General features: G+C 40.3%; 1 protein-coding gene across 1 annotated transcript in view; it reads left to right on the top strand.

Annotated features, from left to right (window-relative positions):
• alk (ALK receptor tyrosine kinase) overlaps nt 1-24680 on the top strand; it is a gene marked incomplete at both ends in the record, with an annotated part of 434353 nt that overhangs the window by 253501 nt on the left and 156172 nt on the right. The window contains one exon of the mRNA XM_083924532.1: nt 1699-1903. Within this exon, the coding sequence (XP_083780658.1) occupies nt 1699-1903 (205 nt within the window). The remainder of the gene's footprint in view (nt 1-1698; nt 1904-24680) is intronic.

Genomic DNA, 24680 nt, shown 5'->3' with positions numbered 1-24680 from the left:
GTTCTTTCGAGTGGCTGAGTGGCTCGTGTTTTTGCTTGAGCACCTTAAACATCTTGCTGGTCATTTAGTAGCAATAATATCAAAGCTGACATCGCTCTGATCAGGACATCTTCAACGACAACAAAGGCACTACGGTGCGTCCCACATTCACATCCTGCAAAATGTGCTCTGTCTGATGGGAGTCTGTGTTACATTGTACAGGTGTACCTAATAAAGTGGCCTGTGAGTGTATATTGACACAAAGAAAAACGTATTCTCAAAAAGTTATACACAACATTTTTTGGACCCACCAATGAAAGCACTTCTACTTTTGCCTTTTTGCTGACTATTCCAATCTGCGTGTCTGTGGAGACATTCCCTCCCTTAATGAAAATTTACCGCCACGTTAGGGACGCTGCTGACAGCCGTTGGTCTGCCGTTGGTCCGCCGTTGGAGCTCGTCACTAATAGTTATGCTGTGTTCACTTGTAATCGGAAACCAGGAACTTCCAGCATGAGTCAGGCTTGTGGTAAGGGCAGAAGTGTAATAGAAATGTGGGACACAAACTCCACCGGGACTTTCCCCGGGTGAAGGTCCTGTGTTTTGGGACCTTCCTCCCTACATGGATTTTAATGCTCTTATACTATGTTACCTGATTTTCCGGACGTAATTTCTACTGCAGTAAAGTGGCATTACATATGAATTACAGTGCATTCATAGTTATATGTATGAAGAGTGAATATGAAAAGCCAGATCCAAGAGAGACGAGACCCAGATTCAATGATAGTCTCACCACGCCATACATCAAGAGTTTATACAGCCCTTTTTTCCCATCCCTCCTCTGTCTGATAAGTACCAACATATAAATTTCACACACAACTAATGGCAAAAGACTGTTTGAGTGCAACGGCTGACATACACAAGGAGACACACATGTCCCAGTTAGAGAAGCACTCTTTAATCTGACCCTTGGGAAGCTAGCTTTACTAACAGCGCAGCCTGGAAATGGAAACAAACAAAAAAAAAAAAAAGAAAATGAATGCATCCACCAACTGCGGCGGTGAGTGCTCCTCACGCTGACGAACAAAATAAGCAGCAGCATGAAGGGACGGGCTCACCTTGAATGGTTTCTGAGAGAGAGAAAAATCAATTATTCTGCAAGATTTTTGCTTTGCGTTTCTGAGCTTCCGTTCATCAACACAATTTTTTAAAAACGGGGCATATTAAAAATGGATTTTACCCCTTTCAAGTTGAGATTCTCTGTGCCCCCCCCCCTCCCCACCCACACACACACACACTCACTTTCAGCTTCTGATGAACTTCCTGCTTGAATGAGTGCAATAGGTTTGAAAGTGAAATGGGACTTCATATCAAAGCCAGCAAAAATAACCGTGCTTTGATTTTTCACCCACTACCCCCTCTCTCTTTTTTTTCTTTAATGCAATGGATGTCACTGACTGCTCCTTTTCAAAGCAGCCTGATTTCATGCATTTACATTAAGTGTCCCTCTCAGCCACTGCTTCAAAACTGATTTAAATCTTAACTCATCTCTCATCTTGATTATGTACAGTACATACATGATCATTTTCAAGCTTTCTCGCTTCCAATGATCTGCGTTTAGATCACCAAGTATCTAAGCCGGTGTCCTTTCTATGTCTCTTCTTCTGTCCGTGGCACTGCTCTGTGTTTTACAGGTCTTCGTTTGTCTCTCTCCCTCAGGTCAGTTCTTCTGGGTGAACAGCTCAGCCTTTAGCGGACCCTGGGTGCTGAGTCCCTGGCTGTGGGGGGGGCCGGGCCCGTGCAGCCTGGACATGGCTGTGTTCCTCCACCCGAAGCAAAGTGGGCAATACACCATATGGCTCATAGAGCGGGACAAACCGCCACTTGCCCTCTTCTCCACCGACACGCTGCCACGCATCACTGGGTAAGCATTTATTTTATACACGTAAAGGAGTTTGAATTTTGAACCTGCACCAAGAAGATTGATCTGATCAAAGCGAATAAGCAACCATGAAATGGATGTCCCTGTCCATTCACGCCCGATGGTCATAACTTTCCGCTTGTAACGTTCCCCCTTAGCATCAGCTTTGTTTATGGGATTTGGAAGCCTGGCGCTCAGGTTTACTGAGTCCTGCGTACGTGCATACTTGCCTGTCAGCCGAGAGCTTTATTGAGAATACTCTGTTCCCAAACCCGTGTAAATGTGTTCCATTAGAGGCTGAGATAGAAAACATTCAGAAGAATCAAATGATGGCACGCTCATCTTAAGCCTTTTTTATATGGAGATTGTGTAAGACAGAGAGAGAGCAGGCTGGGTAAGAAGGGATCAGGGAATCTGTATTATTGCATTCATATAACCTTTGTGTGTTACGAAACCTTAATTAACACCAGGTCTGTGCTCCTCTCGTTGTGGCTTTTCATCAGAGGCTTTGCAGAGATTTGCATCTCTCACTGAGAGCAACACACAGGGACAGGGGCAAGGACAATATGCACTTCCAAGGTTTCTGTTTCTAAATACTTAACGCATTTGTGCCTACGACTGAAATTTGAAATTCCCTAGTGGAGTGTGTTCTCAGGGCTTACATCAGCACAAATCTGATTTTCAAAATTGGTCGAACTGTTTTGCTGAAAAGTGAGTTATTATTATTATACTATATTCTTCTAGGGGGTTTAAAAAGGAAATATTGCATTAATAATGCACGTGAGATAATATTGTATGAATAACCCAGTGCCTCTTAGATCATTCCCGTTTCTTTCTGTTCTGCCCGTCTCCCTCTCTCAACGTCCCACACACTGGATCTTTGATTATGAGTTCATCTGTTTGCCTTTTCAATGTTGACGATGGTGTATACAGCATCGACGTATTCTATTTACAATTTACAGAATATCTCCAGAACGCTGCAGTCTAGAGACAAAGGCTCCAGGGTGACCGTGGCTCTTTGAGGAGCTTTGTAATCCAGCATGGGACTTTATAAAACTAATGTGCAGTTAGTCCATTTTTTTTACCAATGGATTGTATATTTTGAAGCAATTTTGAGTTTGAAAATTGTACATGAATCACACTCCATGATTACAGTATATATACTGTATGCTGTTTAAACCTGCAATTATTCTAATTAGAATATATTTCATATGGCCTAACAATATCATTGTTATTTTAAATTGGCTATTGATTCATTCATTCTTCTTCAACCACTTGTCCCTGTCGTGGTCGCGGGGGGGGGGGTGTGTGTGTGTGTGACTGGAGCCGATCCCATCTGACATCGGGCGTGAGGCGGGGTCCACCCTGGACAGGACACCAGTCTATCGCAGGACACATAGAGACGAACAGAGACAGACAACCATTCACACCTACGGGCAATTTAGAGTCATCAATGCCTTTGTATAACACTAGAATATTAATAAGAATATTTCAAACTGCATTCACAGAATGATTTGAGTTGCATCCACGGCCTTTCTGTAGCGAGACAGCTTCATATCAAACCACTTCTTCTTTATTTCAGTGACAGAACGACCCTCAGGTGGCACTGCGTCAGCGGTTATTTTTCCCATTCCTCCATCAGGTCCTTTACCTCCGCTGCTGACTCCGTTGAGTAGCTGATTGATTTTCCTTTATGGATCTCCAAAAGCAGGACTTTAATTGGACATAGGCTACAGGACACGGAGCCTTACGTGATATTATTGGGAAGTGAATTATGCTAATTTTACATTTCTCGTAAACAGGGGCTAATTCACGCACAGGTGGCATTCATCATACTGTAGTTATGCAGGCCATCTACATAGTTACCTGAGGTTAGGAGGGTTTGCTGAATCTGACAAGGCAAAAAAAAGAGAAAAGAATAGGAAATGTTCTTGCATGAGGCCCAATGGGTTTTTTTCCTCAACAATCCTAACTGAGAAAAGTGTGATTTTTCTGTACGTGTACTGTTAGATACATGCCCAAGGGTATGTCTATTCCAGGTTTCAAGACTTTAGACCAATCAGAACAGATGTTTTCCTTATCATTTACATATAGGCTTTCGTACACAGATGGCATTGTGTGTGGTCGTATCCATGTGTGGCCTGCCTTTAGTAGCATGACTGTACTAGTCATAACACAAAGAGTAACTCCCAACACACTGCCACAGGCGTGTTTTCATGCTGCTTGTGTGTGTAATCTCTTAAGGGCATTGAATGTCATCCTTTATGCATCTTTTCTCCCTGTCTGTGTGTGGGAGCCAATATGCGTTAACATTTGTTTGTGTGCGTGCGTTAATGCCAACGGTGCGTCTTCTCAAGGGAGCATAGCCAGGACACACTCATTACATGTGTGACGGATTATACTGTGCATTTGTGCGCTCTCATTTGTAGTCCGAGGCCGCCATCCACCTACGCAATCACTGCCAAACTCCCCACATTCCTGCTCAGACGGGAGGACACTCATATGATAAAAAGAGGGGGCAATAAACAAAAGAAAGAAGAGCCCCCTGCGGACATTGGAAGATTCAGTCAGCCTACTAATTGCCAACCCTTGCTCTTGCCTTTGAATTTTAATCCTGTGTTTTGATGTTTGCCCATTTCAGTAGTCAGGACATTTAGCACTGGGTTAGCCAAGAGGGAAACAAAACATCCTTGTACACAGTGGTCATTTAACAATGTCCTCCTTACTCCAAGATAGATTCGAATGCATGAGGCTTCAGTTCATTAATTTTTAGTCCACGTTTGTATTGAAATGACTCCTAGGTTGAAGCACCCTTGTCCAAAAGAACCAAAAATGTCCATTCATTAGTATGTTCCCACAGGAAGTATTTTGGAAACTGCTCACAGATCTTGAATTTCATTATCTCTGTCGATTCTTCTCAACAGTGACATTAGCAATGGAAAATCTGGTTTAATAAATAAGGGATTCTCAATCAAAAAGCATCTGATTCATTTTTAAATGAGCGTCCAAGCTGCAGCTCCACTCCGTCCATCAGCCGCTGGGGGAGCACTCGCTTTAAAAACCCCTTAAAGCTGCTCTGTTGCGTTAATGTTGCATCACACCTGATGGACTTGTCCAAGCGAGAAGAGTGAGGCATTCCAAACGGCTAATGCTTCGTCCTCGACACGTGCTTTGAAGGTTGAAAATAATGACGAGTCACCTGACCAAACCTGTGCTGGATACTTAAAAACCGGTTGCTACGGCCAAACGAAAACATCTTACTTTAACAAGTAGTCTGAAGGAGGATGTCACATTGGCAGAAAGCCAATGGTGATGCAACGTGGAGCTCAGGTTTGGTCCATTAATGTTAATCAGTCATTCATCTGAACCTTGAAAGAGCAGTGTGTGGGATGTTTAGGCAAAATTGGAATATGATTTACTGCTCCAGGCAGGGTTCAGTTTGACTGGCTCTGATATAAACTTAAATTTGAATCAGAAACTAACCAGTGTAGCACGAAAGCATGGTGGATCATAGATCATTACGTTATTATATCCAGGGTGGAATACGCCAACTTGCAGCCACTCTTGCCACAGCTCAATCAATCAATCAATCAATACTTTATTTGTTTTGCACATTAATGAACAACGACAACAACATATCACTGTAAAAGTGCCGGATTATAGCAAAGATGCTAACTTGCTAAATTTGCTCTCTGGAATCTGGAATCGGTTGCTCTTCCTTGGTTCCCCAGATGTCAACATTGAAATGTATACACTGAATATTGCAGCTGGCAAAAAGAATTTGGCCTGTTGAATGAATTGATGTTGAAATTTTAACATTGAATTATTTTAGCCTTGAATTTTTCTACCTTGATTTTCTTTAAACTTGGATTCTTTAACCTTAAATTTACGAACACTGAAAAATAATCAGAAATACTTTAATAATTCCAATTCCAGCTTTACCAAAAACATGTTTAACAACAACAACATCATACAGATAACATATATTTAATATATTTATATAAAGAGTTGAATTCAGACTCAAAACATTCAGATACATATTTTAAGTGCATAAATATTCAGTGCTAAAAATTCAATAGCTTTCATTCATTCATCTTCAACCTCTTGTCGGTGTCACGGGGGGCTGGAGCCGATCCCATCAGGCGTGAGGCGGGGTCCACCCTGGACAGGTCGCTAGTCTATCACAGGGCACATAGAGACGCATAGAGACAGACAATCATTCACACCTACGGGTGATTTTAGAGTCATCAATTAACATGTCTTTTGGACTGTGGGAGGAAACCGGAGAACCCGGAGAAAACCCATGCAGACATGGGGTGAACTCCACACAGAAGGGCCCCAGCCGGGGCGCGAACCAGGAACCTTCTCGGACAGTGCTAACGACTACACCTTCAAAATCCGATGACACAGATTTACTTCCATAACTGAAAGTCAAAACGTTCATACTGATCAAGAGCCAACACTTCCCACAGACAGTTATTTGAACTCTGCTACACCGCAACATAAACGTAGTGAACAAATATGAGGCAAAATGCAGAAATAACCGACTTTATAGTTATTTATACATAAGGATGTGACTCACCTAGCAATGATACGTAACCACTTTTGTTCAGTGACTCGTTCTGCGTCTACATTCTAGCCTCCCCCCTTGGAAAAAGAGGGGTGAATGGATTTAGTTGGTTGCATTCTGCAGCCCCACTGCTAGATGCCATTAAATCCTACAAATTGCTCCTTTAATGGTACAAGTCAAACAGGTTTCCGCGTTAAATAAACCATACCTCAAATGCTACTGCTAAAACGGATTCTCACCACTGTGCAAATACAAATTTAGGGTTCGTTTTTTTTTTTTTATTACGCCTTCCCTCAAACCCCTGCCTCAGATCTCACCATACAGTGTGTAACTATACCTGAGCGAAGCATATTTAGGATGTGTGATGACATGCAGCGAAGGACTTGACTCATCAAACAGAATCAGCTCTCACGGTGAATGTCATCATCTCAAATGTCTCAGTCAGCAGTGAAAGCGAGACTGGACGAGAGGAGGGGGGGGGGGGGGGGACTGCAAGATGGGTGTGTGTTTGTGTTTTGTATGCATGGTGTCTATTTGTGTATATATCACCACATGAATTGTGTTGCACGTGTGACATCTCTTGTTTTGTGCGACGGGACTATACGTGGCATGGTAAATTATCACGGCGGTCTTTTTTTTTGTGAGTGCGGTGGCTGTAAGAGTCCCATGTAATGTATTACACCACCGCAATATCTCACCTCAGGACTTAATATTACCTCACACCATGTTTATTGCCCACATAACCACATGCACGTACGGGATAAAGTAAATATATTGTATTAATTTACTTTACATTCATACTATATGCACCAAATGTGTTGAGTTGCAATGTGCAATAATATAATGCTCGATGCAATGAGTGTAGATATCAGAATAACCCAGTGTGACAAAGTGCAGTCATGTGTTACTGTGGAAAGTGTCGGATGTCACTTAAAGTGCTGCATTAGAGCAGCAGCATCTTAAAACTGATCCATAGCTTGTGTAATGCGCGGGGAAGGGAAGCCTCAAAGGCGGCAGGTGTTAATGCTACATTTTGACATATAGTAAGAACATTATGGCAAGTGATATATAATATCACCCGCAGTGCAGATTCTCTCCTACATAATCCTGCACATTAAGGTGTGGCAGTATATGAGATAAAGAAATACCGGAGCCTCACTAAAGCATAAAAAGACATAAACGGAACATGATTTGCTGAATGTTACAGGATGTGCCGTAACATCTTTTCTTTGTTTAAACACTATGAATACATGAACAAATGTATGGGTTAACAGTTCATTATTACAGGCTGCACCATAACATCTTCTCTTTGTTTAAACAGTATGAATACATGAACAAATGTATGGGTTAACAGAACATTATTACAGGCTGCACCATAGCATCTTTTCTTTGTTTAAACAGTATGAATACATGAACAAATGTATGGGTTAACAGAACATTATTACAGGCTGCACCATAATATCTTCTCTTTGTTTAAACAGTATGAATACATGAGCAAATGTATGGGTTAACAGTTCATTATTACAGGCTGCACCATGACATCTTTTCTTTGTTTAAACAGTATGAATACATGAACAAATGTATGGGTTAACAGTACATTATTACAGGATGCACCATAACATCTTCTCTTTGTTTAAACAGTATGAATACATGAACAAATGTATGGGTTAACAGTACATTATTACAGGATGCACCATAACATCTTTTCTTTGTTTAAACAGTATGAATACATGAACAAATGTATGGGTTAACAGTACATTATTACAGGTTGCACCATAACATCTTTTCTTTGTTTAAACAGTATGAATACATGAACAAATGTATGGGTTAACAGTACATTATTACAGGATGCACCATAACATCTTCTCTTTGTTGAAACAGTATGAATACATGAACTAATGTATGGGTTAACAGTACATTATTACAGGCTGCACCATAGCATCTTTTCTTTGTTTAAACAGTATGAATACATGAACAAATGTATGGGTTAACAGTACATTATTACAGGCTGCACCATAACATCTTCTCTTTGTTTAAACAGTATGAATACATGAACAAATGTATGGGTTAACAGTACATTATTACAGGCTGCACCATAGCATCTTTTCTTTGTTTAAACAGTATGAATACATGAACAAATGTATGGGTTAACAGTACATTATTACAGGCTGCACCATAACATCTTCTCTTTGTTTAAACAGTATGAATACATGAACAAATGTATGGGTTAACAGTACATTATTACAGGCTGCACCATAGCATCTTTTCTTTGTTTAAACAATATGAATACATGAACAAATGTCTGGGTTAACAGTACATTATTACAGGTTGCACCATAACATCTTCTCTTTGTTTAAACAGTATGAATACATGAACAAATGTATGGGTTAACAGTACATTATTACAGGTTGCACCATAACATCTTCTCTTTGTTTAAACAGTATGAATACATGAACAAATGTATGGGTTAACAGTACATTATTACAGGCTGCACCATGACATCTTCTCTTTGTTTAAACAGTATGAATACATGAACAAATGTATGGGTTAACAGTACATTATTACAGGATGCACCATAGCATCTTTTCTTTGTTTAAACAGTATGAATACATGAACAAATGTATGGGTTAACAGTACATTATTACAGGTTGCACCATAGCATCTTTTCTTTGTTTAAACAGTATGAATACATGAACAAATGTATGGGTTAACAGTAATTTATTACAGGCTGCACCATAACATCTTCTCTTTGTTTAAACAATATGAATACATGAACAAATGTATGGGTTAACAGTACATTATTACAGGTTGCACCATAGCATCTTTTCTTTGTTTAAACAATATGAATACATGAGCAAATGTATGGGTTAACAGTACATTATTACAGGCTGCACCATAGCATCTTTTCTTTGTTTAAACAGTATGAATACATGAACAAATGTATGGGTTAACAGTAATTTATTACAGGCTGCACCATAGCATATTTTCTTTGTTTAAACAGTATGAATACATGAACAAATGTCTGGGTTAACAGTACATTATTACAGGCTGCACCATAGCATCTTTTCTTTGTTTAAACAATATGAATACATGAACAAATGTATGGGTTAACAGTACATTATTACAGGTTGCACCATAACATCTTCTCTTTGTTTAAACAGTATGAATACATGAACAAATGTATGGCTTAACAGTACATTATTACAGGCTGCACCATAGCATCTTTTCTTTGTTTAAACAGTATGAATACATGAACAAATGTATGGGTTAACAGTCCATTATTACAGGCTGCACCATAGCATCTTTTCTTTGTTTAAACAATATGAATACATGAACAAATGTATGGGTTAACAGTACATTATTACAGGCTGCACCATAGCATCTTTTCTTTGTTTAAACAGTATGAATACATGAACAAATGTAAGGCTTAACAGTATAACAGTACATTAAATATGCATGTGCGTGAACAATTAGAAGACTACATTGTAGCTGTCACGTCATTGATGAAAGTTGTCCCGCACAATGGAGACGGTTGGCTCTAGACAAAGGCAAAGCTGCATTTTTTTTTTTTATTTCCAATTGAACCAGCTGTAATCCCTGTAAGTAAAAAGGATTATTCTTGCCACTAACCTAATCATTCAATTTAAAGTCCCATAAATGAAATAAAAAGTGGCCTCAACGCTGACATCATATGCCTCAGTGTATTCGCAGTAGATACACTTACCGCGATGAATAATTGCCCACCGCTGCATTACTTTGCTTGTAAATTAGGATAAAGAAATCAATATGAAGTGTGAGACGGAATAAAGAAAGGTCCTTTTACCTCTCAGTCGCATGTCATGTTTGTTATGATGTGATTAGATACATGGTCATGACTGCACTGTGGTCTATACCTACTCTGTAAAGTGTCCTGAGATAACTTTTGTCATGATTTGGCACTATAAATAAAATTGAATTGAACTGAATTGAATTACAATCACTGCAGGGTAATACATGTATGCTTGGTGAAGTGCTTCCATGGGTGGCACCCAGGTGCAAATGGTTGTCCTCGCTCGCAAACTACATTAACTTTTAAAAGTAGTTGCCAGGCTGGCAGCCAGACGTCAGCTTTTGGTCGCCAAACCTGACACATTTTCTGTCATGTCATGTTAATGTTAAGGTTGCATCTTGTTTGTGGTAGCAGCAGGCAGAGGGGGCAGTGTCCTTTCATTCTGAGGTTGTTGGATGAATAGGCTTTTGAAGTGAAGTCATTGGGTTAGCGATACTCAGTTCAGTTCATTCTATGTCTGTTTAAAATGTGCAATCTCCACATTGTGAAGCACTTTGTAAGATGTTCTTGTACGAAAGCCGTATTTATTAGAGAGATTTATTTAAATAAGATACTAATTTCAACAAGGCGACACGGTGCTGTGGTGGTTGGTACTGTCGCATCACAGCGAGAGGGTTCCTGGTTCGCATCCCGGCTGGGGCCCTTCTGTGTGGAGTTTGCATGTTCTCCCCGTGTCTGCGTGGGTTTTCTCCGTGTTCTCCGGTTTCCTCCCACAGTCCAAAGACGTGCAGGTGTACGGTTCATTGATGACTCTAAATTGCCCGTAGGTGTGAATGGTTGTCTGTCTCTGTTCGCCTCTATGTGCCCTGTGAGAGACTGGAGTCCTGTCCAGGCCTCATGCCCGATGTCAGCTGGGATCGGCTTCACAGCGACCCCGACAGGGACAAGCGGTTGAAGATGAATGAATGAATTAACTAATTTCAACAAGGCTTACTTATAAGCTGCGTGAGTTTCTGATTTATAACATTTGTGATCTGTATAATGATTGATCATAACTATTAATACTGCAGGTTCATAATACACCAAAACAAGCATTTTCCCATGCATTTTCAGATCAGTTTGGAAATAAAGAAATCACACAACAAACAGAACAACAACTGTAAAATATCAAGCTTTCAATGACGTTTTCTGAAAACTATCTGCTGTTTATTCATCTTATTATTGTAACCTGAGTTTTACCAGTTGTGTGTTCCTGTATTTTCTTGTACCAAATGCATAACTGCGGTACATTGTCCGTGGACTGACCATCGTCATTGACTCGCTCCATCACTCTTCTGTGGGTCTCACCAAATTCACTACATTTTTTTTTCAGACCAATGGAAAAACACTTCCCACGTGCCCTTGTGTGGAGGGGAAGTGAAGGAGAGCATGTTGAACAATTCAACTATAAAATCAAAGTACAAGACAACAAACAAATCCTTCAAAGATGCTTTTTTGGCATTCCAGGTAGTTCTCATCGTGCTGATACTTGTTCAAGATTTCATTTTTCTGAGTGGATTAATGAGTTATTTGATTCTATTTTTACAATATTGGATGTTGCTTCTGTAATTACGGAATACCACAGGGTCATATAATTCACTTCAAGTTGAATGTTTTCTCTTTATAATTTCTCGGTGCCATTATTTTTTGTTCAAAATGCAGAACTACATCCACCTCATAGAGAGTCATTCATTCCCATTTTGTGGGTCCTTCAATTATTGAAGCTCAAAAAGAGTTAGAGATGGTACACCTCAAGGTTCTTTCATTGGCAGAGCAGCGCATTCATCCCTGGCAGGCTTTTACAACTTCACTGCTGTACTTTGTGTTCGCCGGAGCTGGCCTCCAGCGCTCCCACTGCTGGAGATTATTTGAAGAGAGACAAGATTTTTATTCCAACCACAAGCAAAACTCCCTGGCTTTATTGTTATAACTTGAAAAATGTATTGTCTGTGTTCAAGTTTTAACGTCAGACAGCATATACAGTGCTCCGTTGAACCTAAACATGGTGAGCCGACTGGTAGAAGTTGAAAAGCCTGGAATTCCGATTTCTATACCTTTGCGATTTTTAGGCCTTTGACTATATTCAGTGTTGCAATTGTAAAGCTTATTTGTTCTGCTTAGACACTGATTTGTTTCCATTCATCTTCAACTTGTCCCTGTCGGGGTCGCGGGGGGCTGGAGCCGATCCCAGCTGACATTGGGCGTGAGGCAGGGTCCACCCTGGACAGGATGCCAGTCTATCACAGGGCACATAGAGACAAACACAGACAGACAACCATTCACACCTACGGGTGATTTTAGAGTCATCAATTAACCTAACACGAGCACGTCTTTGGACTGTGGGAGGAAACCGGAGAACCCGGAGAAAACCCACGCAGACACGGGGAGAACATGCAAACTCCACACAGAAAAGAGAGACAGAAAGAAACCTGGAACCTTCTCGCTGTGAGGCGACAGTGCTAACCACTACACCACCGTGTAGCCCTCTCACTGTGAGGTGATAGTGCTAACCACTACACCATAATTCAGGAGCTTATATGTCTATCCATCTGTCAGTTTGTTTGTTTGTTTGTCAGAATAACAACTGGCCCAATATGACGTTGTGACTGGTGTAATCCCATTGCAAACTGGTGTCTAGTACATTTTATTAATTGCGATCAATTTCTTTGTCTTTAAGGAGACACATATAATTCCTTTGTATTAAGTTATGTGACCTGTAATAAACTGAGCCAACCCCTACGCAGGTGTTTAATCCCAGCCAAAGAAAAGCATGGTGGAGTTGTTGTCCTGTCACGGGAGCTAAGCAGGAATCTAAGGGGATCTGCTTTTATTTCTTTACATATTCTTGGTCTCTCTCTGTCTTACTCTGGTTCCCCAGTACACTTCTTAGCTATTTTTCTTTTTTTAAATGTAAATTAGATTCTTTATAGCATTGGCCATGACCGCCATACCAGTGTTGCCTTTACTGCTGAGAAAAGAAGCAGCAGTGATCTTTTCATTGATTAATACATTATCCCTTTCAAAGTCTGCTATTACATGCATATTAATCAACAACACATAATAAAACATGTAAGGCAAAATGTCACAGGAAAACAATTCAGGGAATAAAAAATAGTTCTGAAAATAAAAGAATGCCAAATATAGTCATCACATACAAAACATTAGACATTTAATACAGTATTTTCCGCACTATAAGGCGCACCTTCAATGAATGGCTTATTTTGAAACTTTTTTCATATATAAGGCGCATGGAATAGATGCTACAGTGGAAGCTGGGGTTACGTTAAGGACCGCCTCTAAATTCATTGATGTTAAGTTTGCGTGCTAGCGCTGGTGCCTTCAGTGGAACAGTGATTGTACGGACACTTCTACTTGCTGCTCTCTGTTCAACAACCCACTGTTGGAGTTTGTCCTCCAGCTGCAGCCGTCTCGCTCTGTTCCCTCTAAACTCTGTTCAGTCTTCTTTACTTGGCGCAGGTCGTCTTGTTGCTTCCTCCACTTCCGCACCATTGATTCGTTAACGTTAAACTCTCTGGCTGCTGCTCTATTCCCGTGTTCTACTGCGTGACTAATGGCCTTGAGTGTAAACTCTGCGTCGTAAGCGTGTCTCTTAACAGGAGCCATTTTGGGCTCTTTACACAAACACACACATGGAAATGAAACGGCACGCTTCACGCAGTCGTATATCTCAACATGCACCTCGCGTTACTTCTTCTACGAGGGAAAATAGAGTCGGCGGCTGCTCACCGTAGTTGGAGACCTGTTGTTGCTCAATATTGGTCCATATATAAGGACCGGATTATAAGGCGCACTGTCGGCTTTTGAGAAATTTGACGGTTTTTAGGTGCGACTCATAGTGCGGAAAATACGGTAAATGTTTCATTAAATCTGATTATAGTGCATTTAATTACACACAGCCACACCTTAAACACTGCGCTACAGATTTTCAACCTAAGTATCCCATCGGCCTCTCCTCTGACATACACACACACTTACACACTCAACAAAATATTATTAGGGCATCTCTGTAGTATTTCGGTGGCAGCTCCCAATGGGACTTCATAAAAAGCTTCAGAAATGAAACATTTGAGTCTCATATAGGCACTTGTGGAGAAAAAAAAAAAACATTCTACACACAGATGAGTTATATCTTGTCATCCTCAGCTTGCATACTCCACAATCCTCTCCCTCTTATGCACACTTTTTATCTTCCCCACCTTCTTCTCCACAGACAGGTTACATAAGGTTCTCTGTTTTTTATTCCCAGCCCTTCCCCTGTGTTCATAGGCCTTCCGTCTCATCTAAGAATCTCTAATCATATTTCCCCAAAGTTGCATTGTACATTCCTGACAGCTGAAGTTTTGCACAAGAGTAGGGGAAGATGAAATTTGGAAAAAATCAACACTGGCCTAGTTTTTATGACAAGACTGAACCAATGGCAAAAGCACTCGGAAATTTCAAGCCCAGACATTAAAAGCTTAGCACCCTAATCAGTTTGCATGCAAGCAAACGCTGAGATGGAGATAGTGTTTGCCCTCATCTGCCTGCCGGTTTGTGTTGTGTCTCGGAGGTATATAGTTGGTACACAGTGTTATTTCACCATCAAAAAAATGGCAGATACTAAGACAAAATTCTGTCAAGTATAATCATATTTACAAATGTAGAAATTATTAATAATTATACTGTTTTTGAGACATTGCTGTGCGAAAAAGCCACTTGCAAAGGACTTCTTATGAGTTCTTCATATTGGGTGCATATTACCGAAAATGTACTTCATGGTGCAAAGGTTCCAAATTATAGTAATTATATCTGACTTTAAGGGCCCCAAAAATAGCATTAAACTCAAAAATGCTAACGAATGTAGTCTAACAATTGTTTTCCATCTTTTTAGGGGTCTTTGACAAGAGCTTTGACCAGTTACCATGACATTTTTTCCTGATTGAATAGGTAGAATACTTTAATTTTAGACCATCTTGTGTCTTCATGTGTTTTCCCATACCACAGCAAGATAGTTGTCAGGTTTATATAGCTTAATTTGGGAGGAGGAAGAGTTTGGCTAAGTCAGACAGAGATAGAGAGATAGGCACTGTTATGGGAAGCTGAGAGTACTAACCAGTAAAATCACTCGGTGTACTTGTTACCTGTAAACTACAATAAAAACATGCCTACTTGGTAATTCATGCATCAGATGTTGGACCATTTTACTTTGAACCAAAAATTTTAACCTCATCAGGCAGAATCAAGGGTCCACCAAAGCTATTCAGGTTCATCCTTTTGGGGCAGAAGCTGAATTCTCGCAATAACATGAGAATCACATGTTCAGGTAGCATGAAAATCCATCCTGTCAGTCTCCGAGTAGTGCATTTGTGTGCAGAATGAAAATGAACCAACCAATCAGCATCCTGGGAGGAGCTACTGGCAGTTTAGGGGACTTGCTCAAAACAGCAATGGTGGCTCCTAAAGAGGTTAGCTTAGATAAGGGGTGTCAATCTCATTTTCACCCCAAGCCACATCAGCATTATGGTTGCCCTTAAAGGTGTACTGTAAGTACAAAATTGAATAAATTTAGCTACTTCTTAACATATTGTTAAATGACTGTTTAATACACGTAAATGTAAAAGTATTTGTAAGCATATTGCTCTGTGATATTATGACATAAATCTCTTTAATTTAACAGGTTAAGAAACCCACATTACTTCATCAATGAAAAATCTAACTTTTGAAGTGAATAACAAAGACAAATATCATCAAACACAAGTAATGACATCAATATTGTTCAAAACTTTGTCACAGTTGAGAGGGGCAGAAATATGTTTCAACACATACGTATGAGATGCTAAGAACATCTGTGACAGATGTTTGATTACAGTAAACATTTAGCTGCATGAACACGTTCACCTGTAAACACACTGAATATACATTGCTTCATATACAAAGAAGTATATGCAATTAACTCAAAATAACAATAAGGGTTGGCTCAGTTAACAAATATATTTGTTCTGCGTGAAGTTGATGAGGTGATGCTGCTAGACCTCAACACACCAAAGATCTTTTCTCTCCCTCGTGCACCATATCACACACATATTCATCTATTGATCATGTTCTGAAAATAAAAAGCACAAAACAAAATGCAAGCTCAACCATTGAATTGCACATCTATTACACTGTACTTAATCTTGGTTTGAATATATTTTGTTATATTTTTATTTCAGGTTTTTAAAAATGAAAACCTATTTATTTTCTGGCTATATGTCTGACACCTTTTACCTTTGGTCAGTCCATGAATGTCTGGCTTTGGGGCTTGTGCTGTAGCAACCCGTAAAACAGCAGAGAGGTTGTCATCGGTGATGTTTGAGCTATGCTTGGTCTTGTTTAGATTCATTATTGAAAGCATCTGTTCACACAGATAGGTGCTCCCAAACATGGACAGAACACAGGCAGCATGAAGCCGGAGCGGTGGCATCAAAGCAGTGGGTAGTAGACGGTAAAAATCCCCAACTGCAGCATCTCAGAACTTTGCTCTCAGGCCACAATTGGTTTGAAGCTCTATTAATTCCATCTGAAGGAGACGGGGCGCACTGTCGATGTCTCCGGTGAAAGGATTGGCAAAGATGGCAAAGCTTGAGTGCTGTGTTTTAAAGCCGATGGAGTCCGTTATTTAACCTTTACACTTTGGTAGCCACTGAGCGCATGTAAAAGCACCGAAGACTTAGGCGGAGATGCTCTGACGGACAGGGAAGTGAGCAAGATTGTCCTGTTCCAGTTGGGACTTCCGTAGGTGCAGTGTGCACTGGAAAGCTGTGATCATGTCGGACATCTGCCTGATGACTTGTTTGCGTCCCAGCAGCCTCTGATTCAATTGGGCAAGAGGCTCCGCTATGTCACACAGTATAGCAAAATCTGACAGTTTAGGCTAGTGCTTCTCTTTTCTTTGCATCAAAAGAGCAATTTCTTCCATAAGCTCAAAAAAGCGCTCCTACTCAGCCACCTTACTTCAGCATGGTAAAGCACGTCTCCATGCTCCGAGCCCACCTCTTTCAAAAACATCTGGCCGTTATTCAGGCCACGCACCCGGATGAAGTTCACTGTTTTCATGACTGGGGTCTTTATATCATCCAGTTCCAGAACCTGTCCACACAGGGTTTCTTGGTGGAAAATGCAATGATAAGCTATCAAAGGTGTGTGGCAGTTACTTTTTTGCATTTTCTCCTTCACTAGTCCCACCAACTTTTCCCAGGGTCATTTAGTTTTACTTATAGACTTCTCAAACGCATCTAAAATGTCCTTTCCCCTCATTGTCCCATGCATTGCAGCTACATCCAAGAGCTCCTCACTGACAGTGAATTCTGCCTTCAGGTCTCTTATGAAAATGGATAGTTGGATGGTTTGTGGTTCGATGGTTCACCCCATCACCTGCCAGGCTTGTTTTGAAAGCATCTGCCCTTTCCCCATTACTTTCCAATGATTGCCTTCTGACATGGTTCTGTGAAACAAACCATCTGATGAGTCAGGTAAGGGTGATGATCCACAACCAGGAGTACTTGTACCCCAGAGGATACGTCTACAGTTGCCAGAGGGTATGTGGAAAGAGTGTCAAGAATGATTGAATGCTCAACTAATACAAAATATAGACATTTTGATTTGATTAAATTAACCCTAACACCTTTACGTCAAGTTTATGCAACAAGCAAAAATGAAATTAGTTGACTGTTTATTGCTTTATCTTAGATCAGATGTGTTTTATTATGACAAGGTGATTGTCTTTTATGTTTGTTATTTACTGTGGATTGTTCACGACAAGAACAAGGACCTGCACTGGAAACGAGCAGTAGACTAAATTAATTTCCCGGCATGGGATAAAGTGTATCTGAATCTGAATGGATGTAGCCAAAAGTAATGAATGAATTATATAAATAAATAGCTTAAAATGAATGACTGAGCTGTTCAAATAATTAATTTAAAGTAATGGAGAAACAACAACAGTTAAAATAGTTAGCTAAAAGAAATGTTAAATGGCTAAATTGATAGCTTCAACTTATGTCATTTGATTAATGGTTAAAATAGTTGGCCAAAAGTAATGTCAAAGGATAAATGGTTAAAATAAAGTGGAAATACAAAGGTCAGTTTAAGTGTCACAGTTCTGTTAAAAGTATTCTTGCAGCTTGCATTTGGGTGTCATCGTGAAACTGGACATTAGTCCATATGTAAACTGTCATAGTTACAAAGGTACAAATATAATATCTGAATCATGAATTTACTGAATTTGTTTGCAGACTATTTAACTTCACCGTGAGTAAAACCTCTACTAGATACATACACTCTGCAATACAAATGTATGAGTGATGGTTAGCCAGATAGCTGACAGGAGATGCTCCTTTTCTATCAGATCACATACTGTAGGTGAATGATGTATGTTCTTGCAATGCAGCTTTAAGTCCTGTTTAAGTGTCCAAGACAATTTGAGATCTGAGGCCCAATGTCTATATTAGGAACAGTTTAAACCATAGCTCCGTAAATATCTAAATAAGTTTTACCTGGTCAGAGAGGCAGAGTGACACAGTTTTTGAGCCACCCAGAGTGTAAAACATGAACTTTCTCATCACATAATCTGTAGCTGTCTTTATGAAGTTAAGTGGTTGAATATCTCAAAGATGATAACAACAGTGCACACATATGTTAATTTGACTATTTTATTGTTTACTTTAACTTGACCAGATGGTCTCTCTCTTCACAGTTTTGTTTTCTTTGACACGACAAATAAATGCACACACAATATAGCCGCAAGCTATTTTTCTTTCTCAAGCCCCATTTGGCACAATCTTTTTAGGAAATACTAGCTTGTTTTTATTCCTACCGCATCAGGGTCCTTGGCAGTTCATACCAACACATTTCCGTCTGTTTAAACACACCGGGCTTTCAACTGTAAACCCATCCACGGCATAAATAGATGCTCAGAGTAAGTGACAAAGTAACAAAGACTGTGGAAGAAGGAGGTCAGGGTCACACAAATACAGGTCCATCCATGTCCTGTGTGTCCTGTTACATCGTAAATACACTAGGCTTGCATTGCCAAACCATATTCTAGTGCCCGACTATGGTTTGGCAATGCTTTGTAAATGAGTTATGCCAAACTCCAAATGCACTTATTTTGACCCCAACTACGATATTTTCCTAACCCTAACCAAGTGGTTAAGTTGCTTAAACCTAATTAAGTAGTTTTGTTTGAATTCACAATGTTGAACACATATTCCCCATGTTTCAAACAGAGACCATAGAGGTCATGTGCAGAGCTATCCAGCGCCGTTGACAAGTGATGCCAAAGGGTGAGAGAACAATGTTATTCGATCTTAACCCATGCAGGGCTGTAAATACATTTTTTGGCTCACCTGTCAAGAGGGAATCTACCGGCCAAGGAATTTTTTCACCAGCCAAATAAAAAATTGCCTCTTTTTGTTGCATATTCATCTGTTTCAGTACTTTTCTTTGAGATGACAGTATTATATATCAATACTTGCTTAGAAAAGAGGCCATAGTACTATTTAGAAATACATTTTAATATTATTAATTGAATTTTAAAACATTGCAAATTGAAAACGTTAACATTGTAAAACTTTGACAAAGGAAACACTCATCAGAACTACCTGGTCCGATGGGACCAATCGGACCCAGTATGCATCTCTATTCAGAACTCCTCATCACTGTTCACAGCAGACACCCTCTCAGACACCCTCTTCCTGGCTGTTAAGTCTGACTTTACACTAGCAATAGACCGATACATCGGCCGATATTTGTGTTTTTAGGTGTATCAGAGGGCTGCTGCGTTTGCCAGTATTCGTAAATCCGGATAGGTGAAGATCTTCTAATCTCTCTGTGTTCTTAGTTCATTAGCTGACTAATCTGAAGGCCTAGGAGAACAGTAGCACATGTAGCACAGTAACATTCATAGCATAACTTTTCAATTTTACAATTATTAATCGGTAGAGGGCTTACTGGAAAACAATCTGATAGCTTTCTTATACATCAGTTAGTCAAATAATGATTCATTAGGAATGGATTTGATGCCAGTCAATAATTCATCATGTATTACATTTTACTTGTCATTCATTCATTCATTTATTCATTCAAACATTATATAAACAACACAGAGTAGTAGAGTATACAAAGGAACGACAATAAGCTGAGATAAATCTGTATCCATTAAGGCACAGCAGTGAAAGCCAGCGTTCATTCCCACATGCACCATTCTGTTAAACACTGGTTTTGGCTGGCAGCCAGAGAACAGATGTCCTGTGCAACAGCCTGATCACCAGTGAGCCACCTTTAGCCTGAAACTCTACATTTGACATAGAGTGAGGGGGTGAATAAAAAAGGAACTTTCCCTTGGCACCCCTAAAATTGGTTATGCTGTTAAGGATGGGCAGTTTAGTATTCATAATTGCACGGGCCATTGCAGGTCAGAGGACAGCAGGGTGTGTGTGTGTGTGTGTGTGTGTGTGTGTGGGGGGGGGGGGGTGGGGGGGGTCAAGTTGATCATCCAGGTTCGCAGGGAGTCTGGTCCCAAGGTTTGCTGGATTATTCCAGATGTATAATCACCTCCAATCAGGCCATCCTCCAGTCAGCATTACCATCTGGTACAAAGAAACTTTTTGTATTGAGGTGCCTCAGAGGGCTACTCAGAGGTTGCTTTCCCCGAAACCTTGAAGCCCTGCATTTACAGGACTGGGGTCCAAGGAGGAAGAGGCTTTGCAGGAAAATCAGGTCATCCATCCACACTAACTACAGCAAATTACTCTACAACATATTAAACAGGTTGGTGAAACTTATGCACAACAATTCATATATCTTATGTGAAACAGGTTCATATGATACCAAATATGATGGTAACAGATTTGTATGACAGCTTATGAAATATGACATATTTACTGTTGTGAAATGAGGACTGGTAGGTGACCGTGACAGTTAGGTTTAGGCACCAACACTACCGTCATGTGACCGATTACATTTAGGCACCAAAACGACTTTCAGAAAATTCGGAAACATGTTGGGCTTAGTTCTTCCAGGACACAAATGCCGGTCCACCTCCCTAAGCACATTTAAGCTATATATATATATATATATATATATATATGGAAAACTATGTGGATAACAGTGAATAAGAACAGCCTGAAATATAGTAATGATGCCCATTTTAGTTAGATTATGTTTTCAATGGCTCATGAAGGTTTGTTTTAATTGCTTATGATTCCTTCTAAACATAGAAATGATCTGCTGTATCTTATGGGATTTCTCGACCATCGATAGCGCTAAGTTCATTTCCATTAATGTATTAACACACATTTTCTTATGCTGTAAAATTCTTCTTAATGAGAGAAACAATCTCTTTGTTGAACTTGCAACTTCTCCCACGGTTAGCAACATAAAGACTTCAGTCATTTCAAGTTTGTTGAAAAGAACATCACGTTTTATGATGTTTCTTCTTGACTTTTCCTAGACTGCCTGCACAAATACTGCTGCCAGACTGTCAAAATCCTGTAAAGAAATAGCTTTGACTTAAATTATCCCCCCCTAGCCTGTTGGCTTTCATAAGAAGCACAGTCTCAAGCAAAGAAAGTATCTGTGATTTTCAAAAATAAAACCTTCTGCTCACAGAGGTTATGTTTTGTGGGTAAATTTGCTCTACTTGTTGTTGTGTAACCAAACTAAATGCACAGCTGTCACTGCTCACAGTTTAGGGATACTTCTGTTGATACTCTCACACCAGCTCTATCTGGAAGACGAACAGATGGTCGTTATGGCCCCTCTTCCTGAGGGTTACTTCCCCACAAGTATTTGCCACTTGAGCAGCGCTCACACATATGTTCATTATCTCCGAGCACTCAATTGCTCCGCCACTACATGGCCTCTGGCATCCGTGCTACCCGCTCCTCTCCGGCAGCTGCGAAAGCACATGTGTATTTAATGATTGCTGCCTTTAGACTTCTATATCAGCCAGATAAATATATGTACATGTGTTAAGCTTAATAATTGCTTGCAAATTGGCTGTGCATTTACATAGAATGAAAATGGAAACTGATATTTGAGTGAGTGCCAGCATGGTAAAGCATACAGAGAGAGGTGAAGCTAGGTATGTCATGGTTCCCCATACAATATTGGACCGTATGGCACGTCCTCCACAGTTCAATATGCACTGAAGTTTTTTTTTCCGGTTTTGCAATAAAATTTCATGTAATTTCATGTTTCCACGCTTCATATTTCCTTCTGAATTGGCTCTATTGGAGCTTAAGAGGAGCACTTGAACACAGCAAGCATTGCTTGACACATGTTGCCAATGCAAATGGCAACACTTCCAATATGAGAACATTTGGGGCGCCACCACCCAGCAGCAGATTCGGAAGCAGCTCGGCTGAGCAGGTAACACTGTCAGTTAACACAGTTGTCTCTTGCTGATGCCCTCCAACAAGCCTGTTCTACTGGTTCAGAATAACACAAGAGAATAACAAGTGCAGTAGGACGTTTATTGCAAAGATTTGCAGTCCTTTCCATAGTTAGAGATCAAATTGTTTCAACCGCGCAAAACGTTTGTCCCTAACGGGGTCGCGGGGGGCTGGAGCCGATCCAAGCTGACATTGGGAGTGAGGCGGGGTACACCCTGGACAGGACGCCAGTCTATCACAGGGCACATGGAGACAAACAGAGACAGACAACCTGTCACAATCACATTCACACCCATGGGCAATTTAGAGTAATCATTTAAACTAACACCTGCATGTCTTTGGACTCTGGAAGGAAGCCGGAGAACCCCTGCAGACACGGGGAGAACATTCCACACAGAAGGGCCCCGGCCCAGATTTGAACCAGAAACCCTCCTGCTGCTGTGATCATCACCATGCTGCCCCCATTTTTTACATAATTGTATTTATTTTATTATACAATACACTTGAATGTGTCTCAATGTAAAAATTGATTCTTAGCTTATAAACAACTAAAATAAATCATTTTTTAATAAATATCATTTTTTTTCTCCTTACGCACAAAATGTGTACTGAAACAGAACCGAAACCATAACCCATGAACCGAGGTACGTGTCCCTGGGCTAACTGTTTTGTTGCATCCCTAATAAAAAACTAGATTGCAAGGATCCAGTGTCCAGTGGTTCATTATGGAAACTGCGAAGGGTCCTTTAGGTTAATGCGCAGAAGAGAGCATGTTGAGTCTGCTGAAGTAGTGTAGTAGTGTGCTGGACAAGGGGTTGTTGCTCTCTTAGGTGCTGCATCTCTGCTGCTGCTTATGGGCGTGGGTCCTGAGTTACATGCTTGGTCCTTGCCAAAATAATGAAGAAAACGGAGCCCTCATTCTTTATTCTTAAACTGCACCAGAGGGTTACGACTAAGCTGTGGAGGCTGTGCTCCGGCTGGGCATCAGCTGGATCTACAGAGAGGTCTCAACAAGCCCTGCTGCCTCTCAGACATGAATCACAATTGCCAGTGTTCTAATGCTCCACTCAGACATCTCTGTATAAAATAACTACCCAACAAACAAAAACAATTTCTGATTTTGCCTAATATCTCAAATGCATGATGCAGCCAGATATATCACCAGTAGATCGCTTTATAAAATGGAGCACCGAACAACCACCTGCTCAGAGAGTTAGACACAGAGGGGAAGATGTCTCAGGAGCCGTTGTAAAAATAAATAAAAATGTTATATCAAGGAGGTGGGATTTTCATGTCCATTTATGTATAATGGAGGAAATGCGATAGCAGCAATGTTTGAAACCCCAGTGTTTTTGTAAATCTCATATCCTGCTGGGCCTCCACTTTGAATGGAAAAGTACAAACCGGTGTGGATTTATCTATTTGACTGAGTGTAATGTCTTCTATTCCCAGCAAATTGAAGCCATATAAGCTGATTTTCACTATGTCTAATGCTCTCAGCGATGACGTAGTGATACAGTGCTGAACGACCTTACAGCAGAGGTTTGACCAAAGAATTAAAGACAATGATGTGCTGCACGCCTTGCGGTGTTTGTGTCATTCATCATGACTCTTAAAGAGATGGAAGACAATGGGAACAGTTCAGTGCATGCTTTATTTATTTCCCTGCAAAGGACTCTTGTAAAAGATGGTGCCTCGTTGATGCATTGCACCAGGCATGTTGATATAAAAGTATTTAAACAGATGCAACTCTGTCTTTTTCTTCAGCACTGCCGATTTTGCTTTTCACCCTTGATGAAAGTAATTCTGCAATTCTGCAAATCCGTGCATACTAGCTCAGTTCCCCTCCAACTGACTTTGAACAAAGTGAAGGGATCAAAGAGTGATCTGATCTGATATTCCAGCATCTGAGGTTATTATAGCAGATGTAAGTGAGATAGACACCAACCACCCTTGTACGGGGGGCTC

This window comes from Echiichthys vipera, assembly GCF_963691815.1.
Source record: "Echiichthys vipera genome assembly, chromosome: 12".
Taxonomy (NCBI): domain Eukaryota; kingdom Metazoa; phylum Chordata; class Actinopteri; order Perciformes; family Trachinidae; genus Echiichthys; species Echiichthys vipera.
This window is presented reverse-complemented; position numbering and strand designations above follow the sequence as displayed.